Below are 17,016 nucleotides of genomic sequence, written 5' to 3'. Positions count from 1 at the left end.
AACGGCCAGAACCGGAGCCACCTCCAGATATAGGTGGGTTGGGGAGGGGGGGTGTAGCACAGTGCCGTCGTTGACGGCAGCCACCCTCCCTTCCCTCCCTTCAGTAGGGGGGAATTTTAGTTTTGTTGTTGTTTGGGGTTGTTGTTTTTTTTAAGGTGCTTCCGGGGTTAGCACCTTTAAGGGGGGGGTACTGTCACGTCCTGGCCAGTATAAGGGTTAATTGTCATTTTAGTTTGGTCAGGACGTGGCAGAGGGTATTTGTTTTATGTGGTTCAGGGTGGTGTGTTAGTTAGGAGAGCGTTTGATTTATTATTTCCGGGTTTTGAGTTATGGTCTATGTTGATGTATTTCTATGTGTAGTCTGGTTGATCTGTTTCTATGTTGAGTTGATTGGGGTGGACTTCCAATTGAAGGCAGCTGTGTGGTGTTGCCTTTGATTGGAAGTCCTATATTAGTTGGGTGTGTTTGTCTGTGTATTTGTGGGAGATTGTTCCGTGTTTAGTGTGTGTAAACCTAACAGGACTGTCAGTGTATCGTGCGTTCGTTTTTGTTATTTTGTATGTTCGTTTTGGAATTTATTAAAAGTTCAAAATGAACCATCTCAACTCTGCTGCATATTGGTCATCTTTTTCCGACGATGATTTCGCCATATCGTCCTCCGACGAAGAAATCCCTGACAAGCCGCTGATTTGCAACATCTAAGCGCACCTTTGCAACATCTACATTTTAAAAAGTATAATAAATCAATTGAATATACACCATCCATTATTTATTTTAGGCAGGTCTAAAGAAACATTATGATATGTTGAAAATGTATACCAAAAGAACAGAATATGAGTTAATCTACTGTATGTTATCTGGCTATGCACCATGCCATAGGCTGTAGGCTTGTTCGTTTAGCTGACAAGATATGCTTATACAATTCATTCGGAAAGTATTCAGACAGCTTGACTTTTTACACATTTTGTTACGTGACAGCCTTTCTCTAAAATTGATTAACTTGTTTTTTTCCCCTCATCAATCTACACAGAATACCCCATAATGTAAAAACAAAAACAGGTTTTTACAGGCCCCAATCTGAGGTCCTGAGCTCTCTGGAGCAGGTTTTCATTAAGGATCTCTCTGTACTTTGCTCCGTTCATCTTTCCCTTGATCCTGACTAGTCTCCCAGTCCCTGCCACTGAAAACATCCCCACAGCATGATGCTGCCACCACCATGCATCACCGTAGGGATAGTGCCAGTTTTCCTCCAGATGTGATGCTTGGCAATCAGGCCAAAGATTTCAATTTTGGTTTCATCAGACCAGAGAATCTTGTTTCTCATGGTCTGAGAGTCCTTTAGGTGCCTTTTGGCAAACTCCAAGCGGGCTGTCATGTGCCTTTTAAGGAGGAGTGGCTTCCGTCTGGCTACTCTACCATAAAGGCCTGATTGGTGGAATGCTGCAGGAAGGTTCTCCCATCTCCACAGAGGAACTGGAGCTCTGTCAGAGTAACCATCGGGTTTTTGATCACCTCCCTGACCAAGGCCCTTCTGCCCCGATTGCTCAGTTTGGCCTTGCGGCCAGCTCAAGGAAGAATATAGGTGGTTCCAAACTTCTTCCATTTAAGAATGATGGAGGCCATTGTGTTCTTGGGGACCTTCAATGCTGCAGACATTTTTTGGTACCCTTCCCCAGGTCTGTGCCTTGACACAATCCTGTCTCGGAGCTCTACCAGACAATTCCTTCAACCTCATGGCTTGGTTTTTGCTCTGACATGCACTGTCAGCTGTGGGACCATATATAGACAGGTGTGTGCCTTTCCAAATCATGTCCAATGAATTTAATTTACCACAGGTGGACTCCAATCAAGTTGTAGAAACATCTCAAGGATGATTAATGGAAACAGGATGCACCTGAGCTCAATTTCGAGTCTCATAGCAAAAGGTCAGAATACTTATGTATATAAAGTATGTCTGTTTTTTATTGTTAATACATTTACAAAATTGTCAAAAAAACTGTTTTTGCTTTGTTATTATGGGGACTTGTGTGTTGAGTGATTACATTTTTGTAACGTAACAAAATGTGGGAAAAGGGAAGGGGTCTGAATACTTTCTGAATGCACTGTAAGTCCCATGCCATTATTTTATATTATGTTATTTTATAGAAAGAAAAATATAATTGAACTTCAAATATAAAGGATATTTTTCCCATTTCGGAGCGAGTGTGCATATGAAGTGGCTGTGTTAAGTGTAAAAGTGATCATTTGAAACAGGTCCTATATGCTAGATTTAGAGTTATTTGGCAACTGTAGTTGTGAATGATACAAACCTTAGAATGTCTTAGAAATCAAAACATATACAGTATGGACTGCATGATGCGACTATAGGCTTTTTATGGTTTCAGGCTGCACACGCTGTTCTCTCATCAAGTGATATTATTTTCACCCTTCATACTATTCTCAATTTAATCTTGTCTTTACTAATATGTAAAATTAGTTTAGAATGGCCCATTATCAAATGGGCAGGGACAGGGGCAGGGGAAAAGCGAATGCACGCTTTCCAGCCGGTCCGTTTTTCAAAGATGACTGGTAGGCTACTTCGGTTTTATAGCCGAGCTGTGCTTAATATGAACAGCAGAGAAGTAAATATTAAAACACTTATTTCACTCCACACATCAACCACTGTTTGAGGAGTGTGCTCTCACTGCGCGACAGGTGATATTCTGCCCAAACTCTGTGTGCCATGGGCTCTCCAACCCTGTTCCTGCAGCTACCCAGTGCTTCACTTGGGAAACCAAGTGAAATCTGTTTGGAAACATCGATAGTAACATGTTTTCACAACGAAACATATTTCACTAAACGGTTGACAGTCCCTCTCTCTGCACACTGGAGAAAGAAATGAAGGAGAGAGGGGAGAAAATGGAAACATAAAGTGGTGAGATATTCTGGATAGCTAAAGGTAATCTGTCACTCAATTAATTATGAAAATATTAAACATTCCCTATTACTAGGCTATTCAAAATCACCCTGCACAATCAATGAACCAACTGCATCGCCCAGGGCTCTATGTTCGTTCCCAGACTTATGGATAGAAATGTTGGAGTGAAGCATAAGGTTCATCCAGTATGCATCATAATACAGTCCACACTCAGAGGCGATCACTCAAATTTGTTTAATTTTGGAGTATAGGCAGCCGCTAGACCAATTATGTACCAAAGACCTCTTAAATCATCAGTTTTGTTTTATGTTTTTCTGCCATCTGTAATATGCGGTAGGCTATGTATTGTATAACTGCACAATCATAATTTTAATTCCGTTTTTTTTCGGGCTTGGGCTCATAAGCCTATGCATATGCATAATCTGTTATATGCGTATGGGGTGTTATGAATGAATCATCACCTTAGAAAGCTCTGTCCATTGCATTGTGTTAGGCTTTGAAACGATATCCACAATGACCATGTTTTACACTCAGTTTCAACCTGTTATTGAACCTCTTTCTTCAAATTGATTGTCACAGTGAGGTGAGTTTTAAAAGCAGATACTGTTTAGAATATTCGATGCATTTGAATTGTCAGAGTGGTTAGAGGGACAATAGAGCCCTGAGTACCAGGCCATTAGGACCTGATGGAGGGACAATAGAGCACTGAGTACCAGGCCATTAGGACCTGATGGAGGGACAACAGAGCCCTGAGTACCAGGCCATTAGAATCCGATGGAGGGACAACAGAGCCCTGAGTACCAGGCCATTAGGACCTGATGGAGGGACAATAGAGCCCTGAGTACCAGGCCATTAGGTCCTGATGGAGGGACAATAGAGCCCTGAGTATCAGGCCATTAGGACCTGATGGAGGGACAATAGAACCCTGAGTCTCAGGCCATTAGGACCTGATGGAGGGACAACAGAGCCCTGAATACCAGGCCATTAGGACCTGATGGAAGGACAATAGAGCCCTGAGTACCAGGCCATTAGGACCTGATGGAGGGACAACAGAGCCCTGAGTACCAGGCCATTAGAACCTGATGGAGGGACAACAGAGCCCTGAGTACCAGGCCATTAGGACCTGATGGAGGGACAATAGAGCCCTGAGTATCAGGCCATTAGGACCTGATGGAGGGACAACAGAGCCCTGAGTACCAGGCCATTAGGATCTGATGGAGGGACAACCGAGCCCTTAGCCATTAGGACCTGATGGAGGGACAACAGAGCCCTGAGTACCAGGCCATTAGAACCTGATGGAGGGACAGCAGAGCCCTGAGTACCAGGCCATTAGGACCTGATGGAGGGACAACAGAGCACTGAGTACCAGGCCGTTAGGACCTGATGGAGGGACAATAGAGCCCTGAATCTCAGGCCATTAGGACCTGATGGAGGGACAACAGAGCCCTGAGTACCAGGCCATTAGGACCTGATGGAGGGACAATAGAGCCCTGAGTACCAGGCCATTAGGACCTGATGGAGGGACAATAGAGCCCTGAGTACCAGGCCATTAGGACCTGATGGAGGGACAACAGAGCCCTGAGTACCAGGCCATTAGGACCTGATGGAGGGACAATAGAGCCCTTAGCCATTAGGACCTGATGGAGGGACAACAGAGCCCTGAGTACCAGGCCATTAGAACCTGATGGAGGGACAGCAGAGCCCTGAGTACCAGGCCATTAGAACCTGATGGAGGGACAACAGAGCCCTGAGTACCAGGCCATTAGGACCTGATGGAGGGACAATAGAGCCCTGAGTATCAGGCCATTAGGACCTGATGGAGGGACAACAGAGCCCTGAGTACCAGGCCATTAGGACCTGATGGAGGGACAACAGAGCCCTGAGTACCAGGCCATTAGGACCTGATGGAGGGACAATAGAGCCCTGAGTATCAGGCCATTAGGACCTGATTGAGGGACAACAGAGCCCTGAGTACCAGGCCATTAGGACCTGATGGAGGGACAATAGAGCCCTGAGTACCAGGCCATTAGGTCCTGATGGAGGGACAACAGAGCCCTGAGTACCAGGCCATTAGAATCTGATGGAGGGATAATAGAGCCCTGAGTACCAGGCCATTAGGTCCTGATGGAGGGACAACAGAGCCCTGAGTACCAGGCCATTAGAATCTGATGGAGGGACAACAGAGCACTGAGTACCAGGCCATTAGGACCTGATGGAGGGACAATAGAGCCCTGAGTATCAGGCCATTAGGACCTGATGGAGGGACAATAGAGCCCTGAGTACCAGGCCATTAGGTCCTGATGGAGGGACAACAGAGCCCTGAGTACCAGGCCATTAGAAACTGATGGAGGGACAACAGAGCACTGAGTACCAGGCCATTAGGACCTGATGGAGGGACAATAGAGCCCTGAGTACCAGGCCATTAGGACCTGATGGAGGGACAACAGAGCCCTGAGTACCAGGCCATTAGGACCTGATGGAGGGACAATAGAGCCCTGCGTACCAGGCCATTAGGACCTGATGGAGGGACAACCGAGCCCTGAGTACCAGGCCATTAGGACCTGATGGAGGGACAATAGAGCCCTGAGTATCAGTCCATTAGGATCCTATGGAGGGACAATAGAGCCCTGAGTACCAGGCCATTAGGACCTGATGGTTGTTAGCGAGTTGGATACTACCAATGCATGTCCAGAGTGCATAACAGGAGAATACCGTGACTCAAAGGTCACATGGAATTTTACTGCAGTCATGACTCATAACTGCCGGTGTGGTTGTAATACGGTCACCGCAACAGCCCTAATTGAGTGAGTGAGTGAGTGAGTGAGTGAGTGAGTGAGTGAGTGAGTGAGTGAGTGAGTGAGTGAGTGAGTGAGTGAGTGAGTGAGTGAGTGAGTGAGTGAGTGAGTGAGTGAGTGAATTGGTAAACACGTTGAGTGCTTACCTCAGAACTTAAAATAAACGATTTAATGACAGTTTGTTACCTAACTGAAATGTTTTAACCATTTCATTAGGAGGGCCCAGGAGTGTTGAATAATTTTTGCTACAATGCTCGTGGAGAAGCGCATAAGTTCTCTCTGATGTTTTAATGTATTCATTATGATTATGAGTTCTGTTGCATGTTTAAATATTCTCGCTGCTCTCGTTGTAGGTTTCTCTGATGATTTTTTATTCAAATGTGTCCTACATTACATTTTTATAATGGTACAGTAGGCATCCTTTTTCGGAGGTGTCTTAGAGAATTTAAGATGTTAATCATTAATACAGTGTTTCATTATCATGTCCTGCCACTATGTTTACAATAATTCAATATTATAAAGGTTGCCAACCTTTTTGTCAGTAATCCACAAGCTTGTTGATAAGAGGTACAGTAGTAGGCCTACAATGCTCCGGGGTACTTCTTCCGTAGGAAGAGAGGCAGACTGACATAGGACTACAGTGTTCCCTAATAAACTGACACTGCGATTTGTGCAATTGCATGATTTTACTGTTATCATCACCACTCTCTTTCATCTTCATGATTTTACTATTATCATCACCACTCTCTTTCATCTTCATGATTTTACTGTTATCATCACCACTCTCTTTCATCTTCATGATTTTACTATTATCATCACCACTCTCTTTCATCTTCATGATTTTACTGTTATCATCACCACTCTCTTTCATCTTCATGATTTTACTATTATCATCACCACTCTCTTTCATCTTCATGATTTTACTATTATCATCACCACTCTCTTTCATCTTCATGATTTTACTGTTATCATCACCACTCTCTTTCATCTTCATGATTTTACTATTATCATCACCACTCTCTTTCATCTTCATGATTTTACTATTATCATCACCACTCTCTTTCATCTTCATGATTTTACTATTATCATCACCACTCTCTTTCATCTTCATGATTTTACTGTTATCATCACCACTCTCTTTCATCTTCATGATTTTACTATTATCATCACCCTAGGATCCTAGGGTGATGATACTGTTATCATCACCACTCTCTTTCATCTTCATGATTTTACTATTATCATCACCACTCTCTTTCATCTTCATGATTTTACTATTATCATCACCACTCTCTTTCATCTTCATGATTTTACTATTATCATCACCACTCTCTTTCATCTTCATGATTTTACTATTATCATCACCACTCTCTTTCATCTTCATGATTTTACTATTATCATCACCACTCTCTTTCATCTTCATGATTTTACTATTATCATCAACACTCTCTTTCATCTTCATGATTTTACTATTATCATCACCACTCTCTTTCATCTTCATTATTTTTATTCGGATCCTCATTAGCTGTTGAAGCAGTAGCAGCTATCCTTCCTGGGATCCACACAAAACTTATAGCATGACAAAATACAGAACAGTAATGAACAGGAACAGCAACCCACATTTAAACTAAGAACTGTATGACTAAAGGAAAATACTACTATTTTAAAAATTATAAGAAGAAGAAAGAGAAAATAAATAAAATGAATAATACTAAGAATAATGTGTGGGTATGTGTGCGTGTGTGCGTGTGTGTGTGTGGTCTTGTTCTTCTATCTTCATGGGGACCTAAAATCCCCAAATGTCCCCACAGAATAGTAAAACAAGGAAGATTCTTCCTCATGGGGACATTTCCCAAATCCCAATGAGGAGAGGTTAGGTTTAGGGTTAGAATTAGGGTTAGGTTTAGGCGTTAGAGTTAGGATTAGGGTTAGGTGTTAGGGAAAATAGGATTTTGAATGGAAATACGTTTTAGGTCCCCACGAGGTGTGTGTATGTGAGTGTATGTCTCTTCACAGTCTTCAAGAACAAAACAAAGGGCCTCCCGGGTGGCGCAGTGGTCTAGCTGTGCCACCAGAGATTCTGGGTTCGAGCCCAGGCTCTGTCGCAGCCGGCTGCGACCGGGAGGTCCATGGGGCCACGCACAATTGGCCCAGCGTCGTCCGGGTTAGGGAGGGTTTGGCCGGCAGGGATATCCTTGTCTCATTGTGCACTAGCGACTCCTGTGGCGGGCCGGGCGCATTGCACGCTGACCAGGTCGCCAGGTGTACGGTGTTTCCTCTGACACATTGGTGCGGCTGGCTTCCGGGTTGGATGTGCGTTGTGTCAAGAAGCAGTGCGGCTTGGTTGGGTTGTGTTTCGGAGGACACATGGCTCTCAACCTTTGCCTCTCCCGAGTCCATAGGGAAGTTGCAGCGATGAGACAAGACTGTAACTACTACCAATTGGATACCACGAAATTAAAGAACAAAACAAATTATGCGGTCTGTAAGAATCCGATGGCATTGTCGTAGGAGTAAGGGAGTTAACCACCTGGCTAAATTCCCAATCTGACCTCACATACTACAGTGTAACTTGTTCTCAGCCAACTCACCTGGTTGAACAAGAGTTACATTTACATTTACATTTAAGTCATTTAGCAGACGCTCTTATCCAGAGCGACTTACAAATTGGTGCATTCACCTTATAATATCCAGTGGAACAACCACTTTACAATAGTGCATCTAAATCTTTTAAGGGGGGGGTAGAAGGATTACTTTATCCTATCCCAGGTATTCCTTAAAGAGGTGGGGTTTCAGGTGACTCCGGAAGGTGGTGATTGACTCCGCTGTCCTGGCGTCGTGAGGGAGCTTGTTCCACCATTGGGGTGCCAGAGCAGCGAACAGTTTTGACTGGGCTGAGCGGGAACTGTGCTTCCTCAGAGGTAGGGAGGCGAGCAGGCCAGAGGTGGATGAACGCAGTGCCCTTGTTTGGGTGTAGGGCCTGATCAGAGCCTGAAGGTACAGAGTTAAATAAGTCTATACTGAGGCTCCTGGTGGAAAATGGAAATATACAACAGGATCTGTGCTCTGCATAGTGGGATAGATGGGGAGAGATTTTCCTCATTACCATCAGCCCAAGATTACAAGACAATGAAGATAAGCATCTGAAAGGATATCAGTACAAGAAACCACGGTGCTATGTGGGAAAGAAGCAGCTGTCCAGTCACAGCAGAATCAGCACCTGCAGAGTAGAGCTTGGTGCTGCACTGAGAGGGGATTAGATTAACATGCCACTGGCTGCTACGTTACATCCCTGAGACATACAGTACACCATAGGGTTTAATAAGGCCACCACTGCTGCAGCACATAAAGCCTACAGCCTCTCTACATGCCTCCCTCTGATCTGCGCACACACACACACACACACACACACACACACACACACACACACACACACAACACACACACACACACACACACACACACACACACATTCAACCTACACATATCTCTCTCTTTCTCTCACGCACGCACGCACGCACCCACACACACACACACACACACACATTCAACCCACACATATCTCTCTCTCTCTCTCTCACACACACACACACACACACACACACACACACACACACACACACACACACACACACACACACACACACACACACACACACACACACACACACACACACACACATTCAACCTACACATATCTCTCTCTTTCTCTCACGCACGCACGCACGCACCCACACACACACACACACACACACACATTCAACCCACACATATCTCTCTCTCTCTCTCTCACACACACACACACACACACACACACACACACACACACACACACACACACACACACACACACACACACACACACACATTCAACCCACACATATCTATCTCTTTCTCTCACACACACACACACACACACACACACACACACACACACACACACACACACACACACACACACACACATACACACACACCACACACACACACACACACACACACACACACACACACACACACACACACACACACACACACACACACACACACACACACACACAGAACCTGGATAAAGGGAAGTAACTGACTTCCCTGTCCCTGTGGTGTTCATTTATTTTCAATTAGCAGTTTACTATTATATTTCACCCAGCAGTAATGGTCCTTGTTGTTAAACCTCTCACACATATACAGTACAGTACAGTACCACCACACCTGTCATTATGATCCTGGCAAAACATGCTGGATGTGAAGGAGGTAAGAGCTAACACTGTACCTCTCTCATTACCCACCCTCCCTCTCTGTCTCTCTGTACTCCCTGCTGCTGCACCCACCCCTCTTTTTGTTCTGTCTGTCTGTCTGTCTGTCTGTCTGTCTGTCTGTCTGTCTGTCTGTCTGTCTGTCTGTCTGTCTGTCTGTCTGTCTGTCTGTCTGTCTGTCTGTCTGTCTGTCTGTCTGTCTGTCTGTCTGTCTGTCTGTCTGTCTGTCTGTCTGTCTGTCTGTCTTTGTAAGGTGACTCAATGCTCAAACACAATGGGATGAAATTCACCACCAAGGACCAAGATAACGATCACTCAGAGAACAACTGTGCCTCCTTCTACCACGGTGCCTGGTGGTACCGCAACTGCCACACGTCCAACCTGAACGGACAGTACCTGCGTGGGCAGCACACTTCCTACGCCGACGGCATCGAGTGGTCCTCCTGGACGGGTTGGCAGTACTCCCTCAAATTCGCAGAGATGAAGATTAGGGCCACGAGAGAGGAGAACAAATGAGATGGAAACAATACTACGAGAAACCATAGACTAATGGACTTAGGTGTTTTTAAAGACACTCAACCTGCCGAGAATCAGAATGAGGACTATGCTCATACTGTAACCCCTGTCCAAAAACATTCAAATCCCCTCTTGTGGTGTTGTGTTGAAGCCTCCAAGGTTTTGTAACCTTTTGCAATCTCTCGCTGATCTGATCATGTTTGTAATAATTATGTCAAAATGATGCAGGTAATGTCAGAACTACAGTATCGTTGTGGAATTTTGAAATATGAAATGTTAGGATTTCTCTCATTCCCTTATTAAATTAATAGAATTTCTTACAGTTTATTTTGGCTGTCCCTGTTACTTGTATGTACAGTTATCTTTGCATCTGACAGCATCCTGAGTTCTCCTAAGTGTTACGCACTGGTTTCGGTGAACCAGGTTTGCTTGATGAGTAACCTTGCTTGAGACCTAGAGACTTGTGTTAGCTCCCCAAGCTAATGCTTAGGCTTTAGCTCAGTGGGCTATGACCATATTGTGGCGCACAGGAAACGTGGGTTTGAACCCGGTCAGCTACATGAGCTCCTGGTTGACCCCTAGCTCCTGGTTAACCCCTAGCTCCTGGTTGACCCCTTGCTCCTGGTTGACCCCTAGCTCCTTGTTAATCCCTAGCTCCTGGTTGACCCCTAGCTCCTGGTTGACCCCTAGCTCCTGATTGACCCCCTAGCTCCTAGTTGACCCCTAGTTTCTGATTGACCCCTGGCTCCTGGTTAACCTCTAGCTAATGTTTGACCCCTAGCTCCTGGTTGACCTCTAGCTAATGGTTGACCCCTATCTCCTGGTTGACCCCTAGCTCCTGATTGACCCCTAGCTCCTGGTTGACCCCTAGTTTCTGATTGACCCCTAGCTCCTGGTTAACCTCTAGCTAATGGTTGACCCCTAGCTCCTGGTTGACCCCTAGCTTCTGATTGACCCCTAGCTCCTGGTTAACCTCTAGCTAATGGTTGACCCCTCGCTCCTGGTTAACCCCTAGACATACCTTGTGATCATGTGTCAGTCCTGTGCCCAGTAAGACACATTCATGACAAAGACATTATATCAGTCAGACAGGGGTTTTCAAGCCAATCACTTCATAAATGGCAGCCTCGTTTTTTATGTAACATTTTCAAAAGACATTGACCCCACAAGACTGGCTTTGAGTGGCATGCGTGTGTGACCTGTGACAATGGTAGTAGAGAGAAGAAGAGCATAGGTGAGGGGGCTCGGCCAGCGGGCTGGGCCAATTATGATCAGAGGCCTGTATCTGTGTAGACTTCCAGTTGGTGGTGGAATCCTTCTCAGACAGTAGCTACTAGCCTATAAGTTCAGCTCCTTGTCATGTGGAGGCTTCCCTGTCTCTCACTTTCTCTCCCTTACTTTACAATCACTGAGAGACAAGTCTGTTCACTGACATGCTGTCTTGACTCAACTCAAATGTTTCAGTATACTGGTTTTTGGCTACATGTACACAGGCAGCCCAATTCATTAATCAGATCAGCTCTGAAAAAGATTTGATGTGAAAAGATCTGATGTGATTGGTCAAAAGACCAAGGAGTGTAAAAAAAGATCAGAATGTGGCTATCTGTGTAAACGCAGCCTTCTAGTCTCAGTCCTCTTCAGTGATGCGTCTGTACAGGAGGTGGTTAATAAATAAGGCAAACCGTGTCCTTTACTCAGTACCAAATATTGAGATTCCCTATCGGGCACCCACAGTAGAAAAAAAACATATCCAAAACGTATTATTTGTGTCATAATACAACGACTTCTGGCAACTCATTCCCCACAAAAAGCAGCCAGTTGGCCAGGCATTGAATGGCATTGTGTCACTGGTACAGTAGGACTGTACAGTGTGTCTTTCTCCTTCTTTACAGTGACTTGGCATTGCTTTAGATGCCTTTGTGGCAGCAGACAATTGTACATCTGTGTGGTGCCTCGTCAGCTGTAAAAGTCAGAATGACAACATGTCAGGTAGGCTAGCGGCAGGTAGGTAGCCTATAAGACTGTTGAGCATGTTGCCGAAGGTAACCGAAGCCTAGCGGAAAAATAAGTTGTTGTGATCTTGAGCAAGGCACTTAACCCTAATTGCTTCTGTAAGTTGCTCTGGATAAGAGTGTCTGCTAAATTACTAAAATGTAAAAATGTGTTGTTACAAAGTTGTAGTGGCACGTTGAGGCTCACAAATTGGAGTCTTGAGACGACATTATGTGGTAGTTATGTGTTTACTGGGAATGTGGTGGTCTTCTATGAATTCTGTATTATGTTGCAGCCATTGTTTATTTACTGTAATCATGTATTTATTTATTTCCTTATTTAACCTCTATTTGTTTTGTCATGATGTGGCTAATGTTTCCATTTAAAGGTTGAGTGAAAACATATCTTATTAACCTCACCAATATGTGATAGGTAGAGAGATCTGTCTAAGTTTGGCTGAAGCTCAAAAGATGGAATTCGCAGTAAGAGAAACTACGCAACTGTCTGCCCAACGTCCGTTGTTATTGTTTTGTTCATGAAGCAGGGCAGAGATGTCCGTGGGGGGGAAAAAACAGTGTTTGTTGTTTACAGTAACTTCTTTGTTGTTGTAATATCGCAATCTAACGTGGCAGTTTAACCAATAAGGAGTCCAGCTTGAAGATGAGATTTTGATGTTGATATTATTTTGAGTCTGTTTATAATGGTCTGCTGTTGTTGTAAAAGATCCCTCAGTCCAATATGAGCACTTTAAAAGCAGATACGTTGCGATTGACATACAGTATAATTTGTATGTTTTTGTCTCAAAAGGAATAAAAAAATAAACCACTGTTTAGATGTGTATAGTTGTCTCTTCGCAGCATTAAAGGTTTGAAGGGTCTGGGTGGAAATGTCTGTTTAGAAGCTTAATAAAGGTATCTTACATGTACTTACATTTATAATTTGACAAGCTTAGTTCTTTCTTTATGATTGTAGCCTTATGGTATAGCTCATTATAGTAAGGCTACTAAATTAGATGATAATCCATGAATCCACAATCTTTTTTTAAAACATTTATTTAACTAGGCAAGTCAGCTAAGAACAAATTCTTATTTACAATGGCGGCCTACCCCGGCCAAACCTGAACGACGCTGGGCCAATTGTGCGACGCCCTATGGGACTCCCAATCACATCCAGATCTGATACAGCCTGGATTCAAACCAGGACTGTAGTGACACCGCTTGCACTTAGATGTAGTGCCTTAGACCGCTGCGCCACTCAGGAGCCCGAGTGGTGATAAGAAAGACATTGAGCAAAACATTCTCAATAAGAGACTACTGTCAGTTTGTAATTTTAGGGAGGGACAAAAATATGTTTTTTCTACATAAATAGGCTGCTATAATATATTAGAAATGCAATATCCTCCCTGAAAATTAGTACATCTGTGACTTTAATGACCTCTGGAACCTCTAGTGGTGATCTGTTGAACTGCATCCTTATCCAAGACCCTAATAGCCCTAACCCACCATCCGTGGAAGTTACTAAGGCGTGAAATGGTACATGTCCTTCAATATAACTCCCCCTTAGGAAGACGACTGACTTCTGCTGTTCTCATCGTTTTTCCCCTAAATGCACAATGTCCATCACCGTTCCCTTTCGGTTCATTTTTCTTTTTGTTTATGAACCAAAAAATAGGCAGAAATGGTTTGTTGAGTGGAACGGAATGAAACCAGGTAGACATTTGTAAACAGTCTATCATATACTGCAATGACTATTATCTCTGGATGTTTTCAATCTAAACCAACTCTCCTGACCAGGCTATTTCCCTGGATATGGTGATGTCCATTGCTTTTTCTTGAATCCTTCTACTGTGTTTGAATGTTCTCAACAGCATTTATGAAATATTCATTTTCTTGGTGTATGTATGCTTGGTGCGTTGGAACTATTTCTGTGTCATCCCTATTTTGTATTATCTGTCTCCAGTCGACATATTTATGCCTGGTAATTACTCTTCACAAGTCAGGGAGGCTAGAACAAGGCTTTCTGGAGGGGGGCTCATAAGCAGGTAATTGAAAAGATGAGCCTAGAATAGATTGTGTGTGTGTTTGTGTGTGTGTGTGTGTGTGTCTCTCTCTCCCTCTCTCTCTCTTTCTCCCTCTCTCTCTTTTTCTCTCTCTCCCTCTCTTTCTCTCTCTCTTTCTCTCTCCCTCTCTCTCTCCCTCTCTCTCTCTCAAAGCCTACTTTCTGGACACTTTGACCACTTGATATAATATGAGCTCTCTCTTGCAGGCATCTTAAAATGTTGCAATCAAGCGTTACAGACCAGGAATGGTGAGACTGTGCCTTTAGAAATGTCAGTGGGAAGTTAGTCTAGTTTAGAAACAAGGAAGGACAGAAGGTGATGCGGTTACTTAAATAGTTTAATCTCCTGATTGGTAGAAGTTATTTATGTTCTGCAATATTTTTAGGAGGACAAAATACTTAATAGTTTAAAAACTACAAATGGTATCAAACAGCTGCAATCTATGTGTGGTTTGTCTACACGTTTTAGAAATGGAATGGGGTGTCTAGCTTAAATGGTTTAAGATAAGTTGGGGTCTAAAGAACAGTAGGGAGAAGAAGTATGTTGAATGTCTGGAGTAGTCTTGAAGCAAGCACATTAATTATGGCTCTAGGCGCAACAAACCTTTGTCAACGAGGAAGCTAAGCATTAAGAATTCAATGGATGGATGGAATAACCTATGACATCCAAGCATCATTATGCAATTCACAACAGGCCATTATGGCACCAGGAAACAAGTAGTTGGTGCGTAAACTGTGTGTACCCCATCCAGCCAAACACTCTAATTATCCCACCATGTTGCAGCAATAGACTCATTGGGTGAAGTATTTGAAAATGACATTCTGACAGAACAGGGCTGTTGTGTGAGGTGTACAAGAGGAAATGGGGAGCGATATGGTGTGTTGAGCCACTGTCATCATTACCCTATAAGAAGTCTGTGTTCCTGCTGTTCTGTTTCTCAGCAGACGTGGGTTCAAATACTATTGGAAATATTTAAAATACTTTAGCTCTAGTTTGCTCTACTCTGCCTGGAGTACCAAATGGGAGGGGTTTGCACTCTTGTTCTATTGGTTCCAATGTTCCAGGCAAGCTCAAATTAAGCCCAGATAAAGTTTTTGAAATCCTTTTAAATAGTATTTGATTTGAACCCAGGTCTGTTCCTTATCTGGGCTATCAGAGTCAGTGAAGTACATAGACACAGACAGTACAGTTTGATGTTTACAGCAACTCTCAGTTCTTTGTGTTCAGACTGAACTGCATTCACCACAAGTTACACAAACAGTCAGTTCTAGAAAATCTCTCCTATTAAAGAGATTTTTTTTAAAGTTTACCTTTATTTAACTAGGCAAGTTAGTTAAGAACAAATTCTTATTTTCAATGACCCCCTAGGAACAGTGGGATAACTGCCTTGTCAGCTCAGGGATTTGAACTGGCAACCTTTCGGTTACTAGTCCAACGCTCTAACCACTAGGCAATGGGTTGACTCATAATGTGCAGTCCCCATTGTTATACCAGTGGATTTAGGGGCATGATATATTGTTCGGATGAAGGGCGGATGGGTTGCGGCCAGGTTGAGTAAAGAGAAAACAATACCTTAAAAAAATCTGTAAATGTATCATTCTAGTGCAATTTATATCTATAGACTACATTTAGTTTTTTTCTCATTATTTTAGGCTATCTGGCATTAGTGCATAAGCCTAAGCTTTTGGGCCAAACAATATGTGTGCCAAGTAGCCTACACCCCAAAAGCCAAATGGCAGAAAAACTTTGATCCACAGAGGCAAAAAAGGACAATGCCTGAGTTAAATTCAATAAGAGAAAAGCTGTGAAATTGAGAGTTGAAAATAAAGACAACAGAGGGACATAAAAGTAATGTTTGGGAAAGTTTTGTTGAAGTGGTAAAAGAGGGTGATAGCAGTGCTGGCTATGTTATGTGTGAGGATGCTATCATCCTCTTTTACCACTTCACCAAAACTTTACCTGCCTGTTCCTATTTGGCGCACATAAAGTTAGGCCCTAAAGCTTAGGCTTACTCACTAATGCCGAAACATAATGAAAGGAAAACCTCAATGTAGCGTACAGATATAAACTGCACAACAATTATACATTTATGGATTTCTTAAGGTATTGTATTCTCTTTATTACGATTTTACTTGAATATGCTTTAGAGCTATTATAACTTTAATTTGAATGAGGAAATGTTTAAGCAAGAGCAGTCCAATAGGTTTTATATCATTTGTATTCTCATGTGGTTGTAGCACAGATGGAAGAAGGAGCCCGTTGTCTCACCAGATGTATAAATCTGAAGCATCCATTTAGAACATCCAATCACCACCAAATATGGTGATGAGAGGAAGTCCAGTGGCAGAAAGTGAGAGAAGATGGAGCTAGATGAAATTTGGCCGACATTCTGCGGATGTTCTCATTGATGAAACATTCAATCCCAATACCAATACAGTTTTTTGTTCCCAAAACTAGAGTCTGTTACGAACAGAGTGCAATGAG

The 17,016-nt window shown here is 43.3% G+C and overlaps 1 protein-coding gene across 1 annotated transcript in view; it reads left to right on the top strand.

Moving 5' to 3' along the window:
* fibcd1a (fibrinogen C domain containing 1a) overlaps positions 1–13,303 on the top strand; it is a 123,081-nt gene extending 109,778 nt beyond the window's left edge. The window contains exon 8 of the mRNA XM_014172398.3: positions 10,219–13,303. Coding sequence (XP_014027873.1) covers positions 10,219–10,481 — 263 coding nt within the window. The 3' untranslated portion in view covers positions 10,482–13,303. The remainder of the gene's footprint in view (positions 1–10,218) is intronic.
* Positions 13,304–17,016: the final 3,713 nt, after the last annotated feature.

Source organism: Salmo salar, chromosome 24, assembly GCF_965601325.2.
Source record: "Salmo salar chromosome 24, fSalSal1, whole genome shotgun sequence".
In the NCBI taxonomy this organism is placed as follows: domain Eukaryota; kingdom Metazoa; phylum Chordata; class Actinopteri; order Salmoniformes; family Salmonidae; genus Salmo; species Salmo salar.
The sequence above is the reverse complement of the archived record's forward strand: the minus strand, read 5'-3'. Positions and strand labels throughout refer to the sequence as shown.